General features: G+C 39.9%; 1 protein-coding gene across 3 annotated transcripts in view; it reads left to right on the top strand.

Moving 5' to 3' along the window:
- SLC38A1 (solute carrier family 38 member 1) overlaps positions 1 to 11,582 on the top strand; it is an 87,359-nt gene extending 75,777 nt beyond the window's left edge. For all 3 annotated transcript variants that reach the window (XM_050746914.1, XM_050746912.1, XM_050746911.1), the window contains one exon: positions 5,545 to 11,582. In XM_050746914.1, the coding sequence (XP_050602871.1) occupies positions 5,545 to 5,646 (102 nt within the window). In that variant the 3' untranslated portion in view covers positions 5,647 to 11,582. The remainder of the gene's footprint in view (positions 1 to 5,544) is intronic.
- The last annotated feature ends 1,643 nt before the right edge of the window (positions 11,583 to 13,225 follow it).

Here is a 13,225-nt window from a genome sequence, read left to right as displayed (position 1 = left end):
AAATATACGTTTGATTGGTGTTCCTGAAAGTGACAGCGAGAATAGATCCAAGTTAGAAAACACTCTTCAGGATACTATCCAGGAGAACTTCCCCAACCTAGCAAGGCAGGCCAATATTCAAATTCAGGAAATACAGAAAACACCATGATACTCCTCGAGAAGAGCAACCCCAAGACACATAATTGTCAGATTCACCAAGGTTGAAATGAAGGAAAAAATGTTAAGGGCAGCCAGAGACAAAGGTCAGGTTACCCACAAAGGGAAGCCCATCAGACTAACAGCAGATCTCTCGGCAGAAACCCTACAAGCCAGAAGAGAGTGGGGGCCAATATTCAACATTCTTAAAGAAAAGAATTTTCAACCCAGAATCTCATATCCAGCCAAACTAAGCTTCATAGGTGAAGGAGAAATAAAATCCTTTACAGACAAGCAAATGCTGAGAGATTGTGTCACCACCAGGCCTGCCTTACAAAAGCTCCTGAAGGAAGCACTAAACATGGAAAGGAACAACCGGTACCAGCCACTGCAAAACCATGCCAAATGGTAAAGACTAGTGATGCTATGAAAAAACCACATCAACTAACGAGCAAAAAAACCAACTAACATCATAATGACAGGATCAAATTCAAACATAACAATATTAACCTTAAGTGTAAATGAGCTAAATACCCCAATTAAAAGACACAGATTGGCAAATTTGATAAAGAGTCAAGAACCATCAGTGTGCTGTATTGAGGAGACCCATCTCACATGCAAAGACGCACATAGGCTCAAAATAAATGGATGGAGGAAGATCGACCAAGCAAATAGAAAGCAAAAAAAAAAAAAAAAAAAGAAAAGAAAAAAGAAAAAAAATGGGAGTTGCCATCCTAGTCTCTGATAAACCAGACTTTAAACCAATAAAGATCAAAAGAGATAAAGAGGGCCACTACATAGTGGTAAAGGGATCAATTCACCAAGAAGAGCTAACTATTCTAAATATATATGCACTCAACACAGGAGCACCCAGATTCATATAGCAAGTCCTTAGAGACCTACAAAGAGACTTAGATACCCACACAATAATAATGGGAGACTTTAACACCCCACTGTCAATATTAGACAGATCAATGGCACAGAAGGTTATGGAGGATATCCAGGACTTGAACTCAGCTCTGCACCAAGCAGACCTAATAGACATCCACAGAACACTCCACCCCAAATCAACAGAATATATATTATTCTCAGCACTACATTGCACTTATTCTAAAATTGGCCACATAATTGGTAGTAAAATACTCAGCAAATTTTAAAGGAACAGAAATCACAAAAAAACTGTCTCTCAGACACAGTGCAATCAAATTAGAACTCAGGATTAAGAAACTCACTGAAAACCACACAACTACATGGAAACTGAACAACCTGCTCCTGAATGACTACTGGGTAAATAACGAAATGAAGGCATTAATAAAGATGTTCTTTGAAACCAAAGAGAACAAAGATACAACATACCAGAATCTCTGGGACATATTTAAAGCAGTGTGTACAGGCAAATTTATAGCACTAAATGCCCACAAGAGAAAGCAAGGAAGATCTAAAATCGACACCCTAACATCACAATTAAAAGAACTAGAGAAGCAAGAGCAAACACATTCAAAAGCTAGCAGAAGGTAAGAAATAACTTAGATCGGAGCAGAATTGAAGGAGATAGAGACACACACACACAAAAAAACCCTTCAAAACATCAGTTAATCCAGGGGCTGGTTTTTTGAAAAGATCAACAAAATAGATAGACTGCTAGCAAGACTAACAAAGAAGAAAAGAGAGAAGAATCAAATAGACACAATTAAAAATGATAAAGGGATATCACCACCGATCCCACAGAAACACAAACTACCATCAGAGAATACTATAAACACCTCTACTCAAATAAACTAGAAAATCCAGAAGAAATGTATAAATTCCTGGGCACATACACCCTCCCAAGATTAAACCAGGAAGAAGTTGAATATCTGAATAGATCAATAATGGGTTCTGAAGTGGAGGCAGTAAATAATAGCCTACCAACCAAAAAAAAGTCCAGGACCAGAAGGATTCACAGCCGAATTCTATTAGACATACAAAGAGGAGCTGGCACCATTCCTCCTGAAACTATTTCAATCAGTAGAAAAGAAAGAATCCTCCCTAACTCGTTTTATGAGGCTAGCATCATCCTGTTATCAAAGCCTGGTAGAGACACAACAAAAAAAGAGAATTTTAGGCCAATATCCCTCAGGAACATTGATGCAAAACTCTTCAATAAAATACTGGCCAACCAAATCCAGCAGCACATCAAAATGCTTATCCACCACGATCAAGTCAGCTTCATCCCTGGGATGCAAGACTGGTTCAACATATGCAAATCAATAAATGTAATCCATCACATAAAGAGAACCAATGACAAAAACCACATGATTATCTCAATAGATGCAGAAAAGGCCTTTGACAAAATTCAGCAGTCCTTCATGCTAAAAACTCTCAATAAGCTAGATATTGATGGAACATATCTCAAAATAATAAAGAGCTATTTATGACAAACCCACAGCCAATATCATACTGAATGGACACAAACTAGAAGCATTCCCTTTGAAAACCATCACAAGACAGGATGCCCTCTCTCACCACTCTTATTCAACATAGTGTTGGAACTTCTGGCTAGGGCAATCAGGCACAAGAAAGAAAAAAAGGGTATTCAATTAGGAAAAGAGGAAGTCAAATTGTCTCTGTTTGCAGATGACCTAATTGTATATTTACAAAACCCCATCATCTCAGCCCAAAATCTCCTTAAACTGATAAGGAACTTCAGCAAAGTCTCAGGATACAAAATGAAAGTGCAAAAATTACAAGCATTCCTATACACCAATAATAGACAAACAGCCAAATCATGAGTGAAATCCCATTCACATTTACTCTAAAGGGAATAAAATACCTAGAAATCCAACTTACAAGGGATGTGAAGGACCTCTTCAGGGAGAACTACAAACCACTGCTCAATGAAATAAAAGAGGACACAAACAAATGGAAGAACATTCCATGTTCATGAATAGGAAGAATTGATATCTTATAAAGGGCCATACTTCCTAAGGTAATTTATAGATTCAATGCTATCCTCACCAAGCTACCACTGACTTTCTTCATAGAATTGGAATAAACTACTTTAAAGTTCATATGGAACCAAAAAAGAGCTCACATAGTCAAGACAATCCTATGCAAAAAGAACAAGCTGGAGGCATCATGCTACCTGACTTCAAACTATACTACAAGGCAACAGTAACCAAAACAGCATGGTACTGGTACCAAAACAGATATATGGACCAATGGAACAGAACAGAGGCCTCAGAATTAATGCCACACATCTACAACCATCTGAGCTTTGACAAACCTAACAAAAACAAGCAATGGGGGAAGTGTTCCCTATTTAATAAATGGTGCTGGGAAAACTGGCTAGCCATTTGTAGAAAGCTGAAACTGGATCCCTTCCTTACACCTTATACAAAAAATTAATTCCAGATGGATTAAAGACTTAAATGTTAGACCTAAAACCATAAAAACCCTAGAAGAAAACCTAGGAAATACCATTCAGGACACAGACATGGGCAAAGACTTCATTGCTAAAACACAAAAAGCAATGGCAACAAAAGCCAAAATAGACAAATGGGATCTAATTAAACTAAAGAGCTTCTGCACAGCAAAAGAAACCACCATCAGAGTAAACGGGCAACCTACAGAATGGGAGAAAATCTTTGCAGTCTACCCACCTGACAAAGGGCTAATATCCAGAATCTACAAAGAACTTAAACAAATTTACAAGAAAAAAACAACCCCATCAAAAAGTGGGCAATGGATATGAACAGACACTTCTCAAAAGAAGATATTTATGCAGCCAACAGAGATATGAAAAAATGGTCATCATCACTGGTCGTCAGAGAAATGCAAATCAAAACCACAATGAGATACCATCTCACACCAGTTAGAATGGCGATCATTAAAAAATCAGGAGACAACAGAGGCTGGAGAGGATGTGGAGAAATAGGAACGCTTTTATGCTGTTGGTGGGAGTGTAAATTATTAGTTCAACCATTATGGAAGACAGTATGGTGATTCCTCAAGGATCCAGAACTAGAAATACCATTTGACCCAGCCATCCCATTACTGGGTATATACCCAAAGGATTATAAATCATGCTACTATAAAGGCACATGCACACGTATGTTTATTGTGGCACTATTCACAATAGCAAAGACTTGGAACCAACCCAGATGTCCATCAATGATAGATTGGATTAAGAAAATGTGACATATGTACACCATGGAATAGTACGCAGCCATAAAAAAAGGATGAGCTCATGTCCTTTGAAGGTACATGGATGAAGCTGGAAACCATCATTCTAAGCAAACTATCACAAGGACAGAAAACCAAACACTGCATGTTTTCACTCATAGGTGGGAGTTGAGCAACAAGAACACATGGACACAGGACAGGCAACATCACACACCGGGGCCTGTCATAGAGTGGGGGGCTTGGGGAGGGATGGCATTAGGAGAAATACCTAATGTAAATTACAAGTTGATGGGTGCAGCAAACCAACATGGCACATGTATACCTATGTAACAAACCTGCACGTTGTGCACATGTACCCTAGAAGTTGAAGTATAATTTAAAAAAATACCTGAGACAGGGTAATTTATAAAGGAAAGAGGTTTAATTGACTCACAATTCCACACGACTGGGGAGGCCTCACAATCATAGTGGAGGGCAAACAAGGAGCAAAGGCACATTTTACATGGTGGGAGGCGGAGAGCATGTTCAGGGGAACTCTCCTTTATAAAACCAACAGATCTCATGAGATGTATTCACTATCACGAGCACAGCATGGGAAAGATCTGCCCCCAGGACTCAATTACCTACCACCGGGTCACTCCTATGACGTGGGAATTATGGGAGCTAAAATTCAAGATGAGATTTGGGTAGGGACACACCAAACCATATCATCATCTGTCCACCTATGGCCTTCATCAGCCCTTCAGGTAACTTAGTTTTTGACACCTGTTTCCTATTTCACTTAAATCTATTTTGCTTTTGTATGTTTTTTTCCACTTTTTCATACAGAAATGTTTGCTTGCCAGTGATAAGCTAGGTTGGTAGGTAATGAATAACAAAATGACCTGGATATTTTCTAAGGCCTTTTTTTCCCCTTTGGTTGTAATATTAGTTTGAGAGAAGCCATAAGGATACCCAGTCATTTGTAGCATGGATACATACACTTGAAGTGACCATGAAGTCAAAGAATGGGACATAGAGGACTACTCTGCTTAGCTTGTTTTTTTTTTTTCTATTTTCCCATCCTTGCAGAATCAGATTCATACAATTTTAGAAAGATTCTCACAGTTCAGCCATGGTTGTGACAAACTCTGAATACCAGGGGACACAAAGGGAGAGGGAAAACCATTCTATTTTTTTTTCCCCAGGTACATGTGGAAAATTTTTGCTGCACTGAAAATAACCGTTGCCTTTCTCTTGCTCCAGGCTGCCCTTTTCTTGGGCCTGGGGGTGTTGTTCTCCTTGGTCAGCATTCCCTTGGTCATCTATGACTGGGCCTGCTCATCGAGTGGCGACGAAGGCCACTGAGACCCGCCAAGAAAAAGAAACAGCCCTGTTGTCTACTCAGTCAAGTCCCCACACATCAGCAATCTCTCACCACTTATTCTGCAAGTTTACAGAAGCAAACAGAAATGTACAGAATACTTAAAATGGAATAATACTTTGGTTGCAAAACAGAGACGTGTTTCTATAATGCTTCATGTCCCTCCAAGATTTGGGATCAATTTAGGGATTGTGAATTTTTTTTTCAGTTTTCATACAATCATATTTCCCAGTACTTTTCGCAGTCATTTTTTACCCGTCTAACTCTATGTTTTGTGGCTTCCCAGTCTCTTAGAACTTTGGAAACATGATATGCAATCATGTTTATTTATTATACATCCAGATTCTGAAATAATTTTCCTACTGATGTTCAGCTCACACTATCTGTACCTTTTTAGAAGAGAAAAGAATCTTGAATTGTATATATTTATTTTGCTTTACAGAAAAAAAATGGTTTCGTAAATAATTTGCCTATTTTGGTTAACATAGCACACAGAGATAATGATCTGAAAGTTATAGGGCACTGCCACTGCTGAATCAGAGCATGCCCAATATTTGAGGTGGCTCTGATCACCTGGCAGCTGAGCTCGGGTAGTCCAGTGGACTAGCTGGTACCACATCCATTCCCATCCAGAGACATTCTCTGGCAAGTGTTCTCAGCTGAAAAGTCATTGGGGATGATTCTTACCTTGGTAATTAAATGAAGCTACACATTTGGGTAATCTAGCAAATGAAGTATTGTTTCCCTCTTGGCAACTTGTGTCAGAGTTACTCTGGTCTGAGTCAACTTTCGCTGGGGAAAACCTATAGAACCTACTGCAAAATGATTGTCCAAAATGCCTAAGAAAATACTACTCTGATGCGTTTAGCCTTCAACCCTGTCTCGCTGAAGGGAGAAAAATGTTTTAGTACATTACAGGCCCAGCAGCTTTTATTCATGTCCACCAGCTAGTTGCACAGAGAATCATGTGTACCTAAGTAAGGATGATCTAGGATAAGTAACTCCTGTTTTATATTGAGTACTTTAGGGAAGTCTTTAAAAGACTTGTTTTATATCTATAAATCTAGGTTATTACAAATACAAGATTTTTGTACCTTAAATAAGCCTCATTTCCATTTCTTCTTCATTAATTCTCCATCTAGTCTTGTGGGAAAAAAAAACCCCTCAGAGAAAGTCTTTGTGAAGAGCTTCTGACAGAATCACTGAGTACCTTCCTTCCGCCAGATGAGGAAGACAAGGGGGTCTCAGTGTCTGTGCTGTCTCCTCTTCTCTTCCCCAACCAAGGACTGTGCCATTACTGCCCATCTCAACTGTCCATGCAGGAGGACAGAGTTGCCTGGTACTCTTACCCTAGTCCCTCTCCTAAAGGGAGCACGAGGAAACTGAAGAGGCTGAAAAAGAGGAGAGTTTGTAGCTGAAAAAGGAATAGGGATAGCAAGGAAACCCAGAACTGCATTCCCCTAAGTGGGGCCATGCCCTGTGACTGAATTGTCCGTAGCTTGCAGATGGTGAGAAATGTGCATGCTCCGTGAGCTGGCCTCTTGAAACAGGACTTATGTTTCCTCTATATTCTGGTTGAATTTTCCAAACACATAATTTCACTGAGCACAGATTTCTTATCCAGAGATAAGTAGAATCTAACTGCAGACTGTTTGCAGAGTTTCCAGGCACTTAGCCATGTTCTCTTCCTGACTCAAATCCCCAAAGGCCTTCACTCTCACTGAGAATCACACTAATGTCCCATAGATACGGCAGGCATTGAAGCACCTGTCGTGATCCTCTTGGGGGGAGAATGAAAGGTTATTTTCTGCATTGCATCATCATAGCTTTTAATATAATGCTACAGAATCATATCCACATTAGGTCAGAGTTCAGATATCTAGATATGAATACCTACCCTAGCCATATCTATGGTCATCTCTGTCCTTTTCAGCGATGTTTTCCATATTATATAAGCAGTGACAAACAGAACAAGCCAAGATTCAGTCGGTTCTTGGGAGCTTGTCTAGAGCACCAGTAATGAAATAGCCAGGTAGTGGGATGACCTTACCTTTAAAAATACATAATTTAGTTCACAAGCTATATTATGCTACTTTGTATTTTCCTTGTTACTTTATAGCAATTCATTTTACACTCACAAAGTCAATTTAGAACATTATCATTAACTGGGATGTGTAGGATATTTTTGGGCCTCTGGGTTTCACGTGTCAATACAAGGAATATTTATTTAAAATAGATTTGTTTAGAGGAGGCACACTGTTGTTGCTGTGTGTGATACCACACATATTTTTAAAAACCTTTGTATGTTTATCTAAATTTGTTGTTGACTGAATGTAATAGACCTACTGTGATTTGTCAAATATCACTGATTAGTTACATCCTTTGTGTGGGATTAGCTGTAAAGTGTACTGCTCTTATTCTTGTTCAGAATAGTGAATTGGTAGCCAAAAATACATGTATCACAGATGTTAGGTCGAATTTAAACAGCACAGTCAAGTGCTCTGGAAGTTTTTCTGCTAAATTAGTAGATTAAAGAATACTATACCTTAGCCATGGGAAGCAGCACGTTTTCCTTTGGTAGGTAGGATCTCTATACTAGTGAACAGTGCCAGTTTCACACTTTGGATTTAGAACTGTTCTCTAGTTATTGTAACACAGAATACTGTCAATCCCTAATTTACTTAATGTTACTTATTGGAAGTGGGGCTGTTGAAATACGCACAGGAGGGAAACCTACTCTGTTTAGGCACAGGGAGCCCCAATATATAAGGAGATCATATTCCAAAGGTTGTCAGTTGATCAGTTGATTGTTTGCAACCTGGAATGTATTTTCCTTTAGAGACCACGTTATCCACGGTGGTTAGGCCCCTAGAGCAGCTGGAAAAGATGATCAAACCCATAGTTTAGCTGAAATCGAATAATGTAATAGGTTTGCTAAAGAATCTAACCATCAAATATAATATTGTTTCCAGGGAGGGTGTTTGTTCAGAGTTGCCTGTTAGTAGAATCTGGACTGTCCATCCCAGCCACATCCCACCTACTGGACAGTGGGGGTAGAGATGCCACCAGACTACAGGTGACCAGAGTGGCCTGAAACATGGTGTCCAGCAAAAATGGGGAGGAATAAGTCCATAACTGCAGAGAGCCTGATGGTAGGAGGAGGGTGAAGGAGGGTGAAGGGGCCTCTCATGGGTCAGAAACCTCCAGGGACATCCGTCAGCTGCTACCTCTGCTGTTGTCTGGAAGGTTCAGGCATAGTCTGCCTTCTTCTGCTTGTCTGACTTTTGGCTCCTATGGCCCATATCCTGCCCTGCCCACCACAGAAAAGGATGCTGCTGCACAGCTTCCCCCATGTACCAGTCATTGAGGCCAGCGCACAGCACTTTTAATGTTTTTAGAGCTAGTAACCATGTTTGAACTCTCCAGGAATCAGCTGGGAGGTTAGAAAACAAGAAAAAAGAAAAAAAAAAAAAAAAAAGCTTTCCACCCACTTTCCTTTTTTACAGGTACAGACCCTGTTGAGAAAAAGAAGCACCCAGATGGGTGATGGTGATAGGGCTTATGGTGGACACAGGTTGTGGTAAGATTCCTCAGTGTTTCAGAGAGCACCTAAGACTGTTACCCTGAAACTGACTGCTTTTTGGAGCTTGATTCATGCCTCTAAGCCAGTGGTTCTCAAAGTGTGGCCCCTAGACCAGTAGCATCAGCATCATCAGGGACCTCATTAGAATGCAGATTCTCAGCCCCCTCCCAGACACGGTGAAGTCAGAAGCTCTCAGGGAGGGACTCAGCAGATGATTCTAAAGTGCATCAAGTTTGAGAATCACCCTACGTCAATGAGTCTCACTTTTACTTCCCATTCATCCTACCTCACAAGATGATTCCTAGGACTCATGGTGCAAGATACAGGAGAAAGGCTTTAGGGAGGGGAGGAAAGGAGCCTGGCGGCAGGGGTCTCTGCAATGGCAAGAAAGCGAGTGAATCCAGGGATGCCACCTGGTCATCCCCTTCTCGTTGAAAATACCAGTGCAGGTGCACATCCCTAAACACAAGCTGCTTGCACTCGGTGTTACCTCGGGCTGAGGCATGATAATATTTTATTTTTTAAAGCTGAGAGGAAATGAAAGTGAGGCTTTAGTGGGGGCTGGGCAGTTGTGAAAGAAATTAAAAGAAAAGACCCTTTGTAAATGCAGACTTAGAAGAAATACTAAATTTGCCAGAAGTAAGTTCTCCAGTGTTTGTGTTAATCGTGTGATGATAATCCTGTCCTCCTTTTAAAGCGAATTCTCTACTGAAAGGTCTGCTCTGCTTAAGGAGCTACAAACTGCTCTCAAAAGAATGAAATAGTGAATTCCAATTCAGTGGGGCACGGTGTTGGACTATGGCACATTTAGTTGGAGTCGGGGGGAGGTCAGGAATATGATCAGATATTGGATTTTATACCTTAGAGTGAAACTTGTTTGTCTCTCTCAGTTTATCAATTTAAATGGCTTTAGGCTTAGAGGGGGTGTAAACTTTAAGAATATAATTTAGGCTGAGAGGGGGTGTAAACTTTAAGAATATGATTCTCCCATTCAAATTCACAGCAAACATCTAGCCACCTTCAAAACGAAGATACAGACCATCATTTAGCAATACTAATACATGATTTTCCTTGGGGATGGCGGGTTTGAAAATTCTTTAGCAACAGGACATACTTCCCCTAAATTACAGTGAATTATTTATAACGAGATAAAGCTTTCAGGTACAAACTGAAGGCAGGGTGTCTAACAACTAACAACTATCACTAAATCTCAAAGAGAAAGTTCTTGCAAAATATGTAAAGTTCACAAGGTGCAGACATTTTCCTTCTTTAGGTTTTTATCTAAGGAAGGGCTATGAAACTGGGCCCATCTGTATACAGGCTCGAATTTACATTTTTAAAGGAAGAATCTATGCAGCTGAGGCTTATTGCAGGAAATACTTCATTTGTATGTAAATATTATTGTAAATAAATAGGAGGCTGTATATTTTTGCAGTTGTTGATCCACACTGAAATAGAAGTCTCTAGGATCTGCATATAAACAATAAATGTTTCCTAGATATTAGTGGTTTTGTTTGGGAATTAGAAAAATTTACATTCTCTCCCAGGTAACATAATTCTCTCAATGTAAACTTGGAACCTAAAACCCTACTTAATTGTTTAGAGAAAGAAATGTCTGAGAAATAGTTCCATTGATTTCTTGTGCTGGCATTAAGATCAATTATTTAACAGATAGTCCTCTGAGATACAAATAAGGAATATTTAGACACAAATCCTTGTCATATAGAAACAGATATACCCAAAATGACAAATTGTTTCTTCATAATGATCTTCCATTGTTAACACTGATACCACTACATAGTACATGTGAAAACAGAAGTTGGAGAGAAGAATGTTTTTTTCACAATTGAATTGCTGCATTTCTCAAACTTTGGGATCTATGAAAGCGGGGAGAGGGAACCTGAATATGAATTATGAGCACAAATTTGAAGAAAAGAAAACAAAGAACCATTATCTAATCACGCTTTGAAAGTCCTGCATGTTTGCCTTTTATTTTAGTGTTGACGCCAACATAGACTGTCTTAGGTAATTTCTTCCCCAAACACTTGAATCTTGGTCATTGGTATGTAATCCACTCTCTAGAGTCCAGTGTACTTTAGACTTCATCTGAGTCCGGTACGTGTAGCACACTACTGTTTTATTAATGTAAAAACCTTGTAAATGAATTTCAGATGGGTGATTTAAGTGAGTCACAAGTCACAAAACTTTGCTATTCATAGTTAATCAAATAGAATTGGGTTTTTTTCAGGGTGTGGTGTAAATAAAGAAATGTAAGAAGTTCTCTTCTATAACTGCTCTGTTAACATAGTTTTTAAACATTAAAAATGTGAACTAAAAATATTTACAAATTTTGTACTTGTTCTTTTGCAATGCAATACTAAACTGGGGCAGTTGAGTACTATATACACTATTCAGGATTTCTGGAGAAGGGTTGTACACATTTGTCAGTGTTCTAGATCATAGAAGGTTATATATTTAAGAACCCTAACATAAATATTTTTAAAAATACTTCTGAAAGAAATCTATCTGGCCTGAAATATATCCTACATTTCTCCATTCTTCATAATCAGAGTAGATTGACCATAATATTTTCTTTTTTAAGTCAAGTTTATGTTTATAAGTATAAATTTCTGCCCTATGTTGTAGGAAGGAGTTGAGTCTTCCTCTACCCACGTTGCTGCCACCTATAAAATAGGAAATTCTATCAACGCTTTCTTTTCTCAGTAACTATTGGGTCAAAGCTAGTGCAGCCTCTTGTCTTTTCTTTATCCATCATCAGCTCCTCTCCAGCATCTTAGAAAGGCTTTACCAGATCAGCAAGATGGCCAAAGTCTGCTATCCAAGTTCTTCTTGTGGACAGGGCTAGCACAGGAATAGCCTGGGTCTTTTACGGTGTGGCTGGGGATGAAGACCCCCTTGATGAACTCCTCTGGCCTGCCCAGGTGACAGCAGCGCATTCTGCGGGGCCTTGGTGGCACACATGCAAAACTCAAAGTAGAAACCTGGGGCACGGGAGTCCAAGTCATGTTCTCCAACCTAACTTCATTCAGAATAAAGCTGATATTTTTATCCTTACATGCCTCCTATGCCTACTTCTTAATTGATCAAAACCCCAAGGGCAAAGGGTGTGAGTAATTATCACTTTTAAACTCAAGCAGTGGTAAAAGTTAAAAGACTATTGAGAATCTGAGCAGATTTTGTTCCAAATCGAAAGGACCAGTCCTGCAGTGCCTTTGATAGTTCTGGCTTCTTCCTTCTACTCTCCCTCCACGAGTCTTTGCTAATACTGTTCTATTCCGTCCTTTTTTACACAGAATTGCCAGGGAAGAACTATTCTCCCCCTTTCCCATGGAATAAACTGTGGGCTTGTATTAGTCAGGGCTCTCCAGAGGGACAGAACTAATAGGATATATGTATATATGAAAGAGAGTTTATTAGGGAGAGTTGGCTCACACCATCACAAGGCGAAGTCTCACAATAGGCCATCTGTAAACTGGGGAAGAAAGAAGCCGGTAGTAGCTAAGTCCAAGTCCAAAAGCCTCAAAAGCAGGTAAGCTGACAGTGCAGCCTTCAGTCTGTGGCCAAAGGCCAGAGAGCCCCCGGCAAACCACTGGTGTAAGTCCCAGAATCCAAAAGCTGAAGAACCTGGAGTCTGATGTCCAAGGGCAGGAGGAATGGAAGGAGGCACCCAGCATGGGAGAAAGATGAAAGCCAGAAGACTAAGCAAGCCAGCTTAGCCCATCTTCTTCCGCCTGCTTTGTTCTAGCTGTGCTGGCAGCTTATTGGATGGTGCCCACCCACACTGAGGATGGGTCTTCCTCTCCCAGTCCACTGACTCAAATGTCAGTCTCCTCTGGCAACACCCTTGCAGACACGCCCAGAAACAATACTTTACCAGCATCCTTCAGTCCAATCAAGTTGACACTTAATATTAACCATCACGGGGCTTAATGATAACTTTGCAAATCAGATGTCCTGTT

Source organism: Macaca thibetana, chromosome 11, assembly GCF_024542745.1.
Source record: "Macaca thibetana thibetana isolate TM-01 chromosome 11, ASM2454274v1, whole genome shotgun sequence".
Classification (NCBI taxonomy): domain Eukaryota; kingdom Metazoa; phylum Chordata; class Mammalia; order Primates; family Cercopithecidae; genus Macaca; species Macaca thibetana.
Note: the sequence above shows the minus strand (reverse complement) of the source record. Positions and strands in the feature narration are given on the sequence as shown.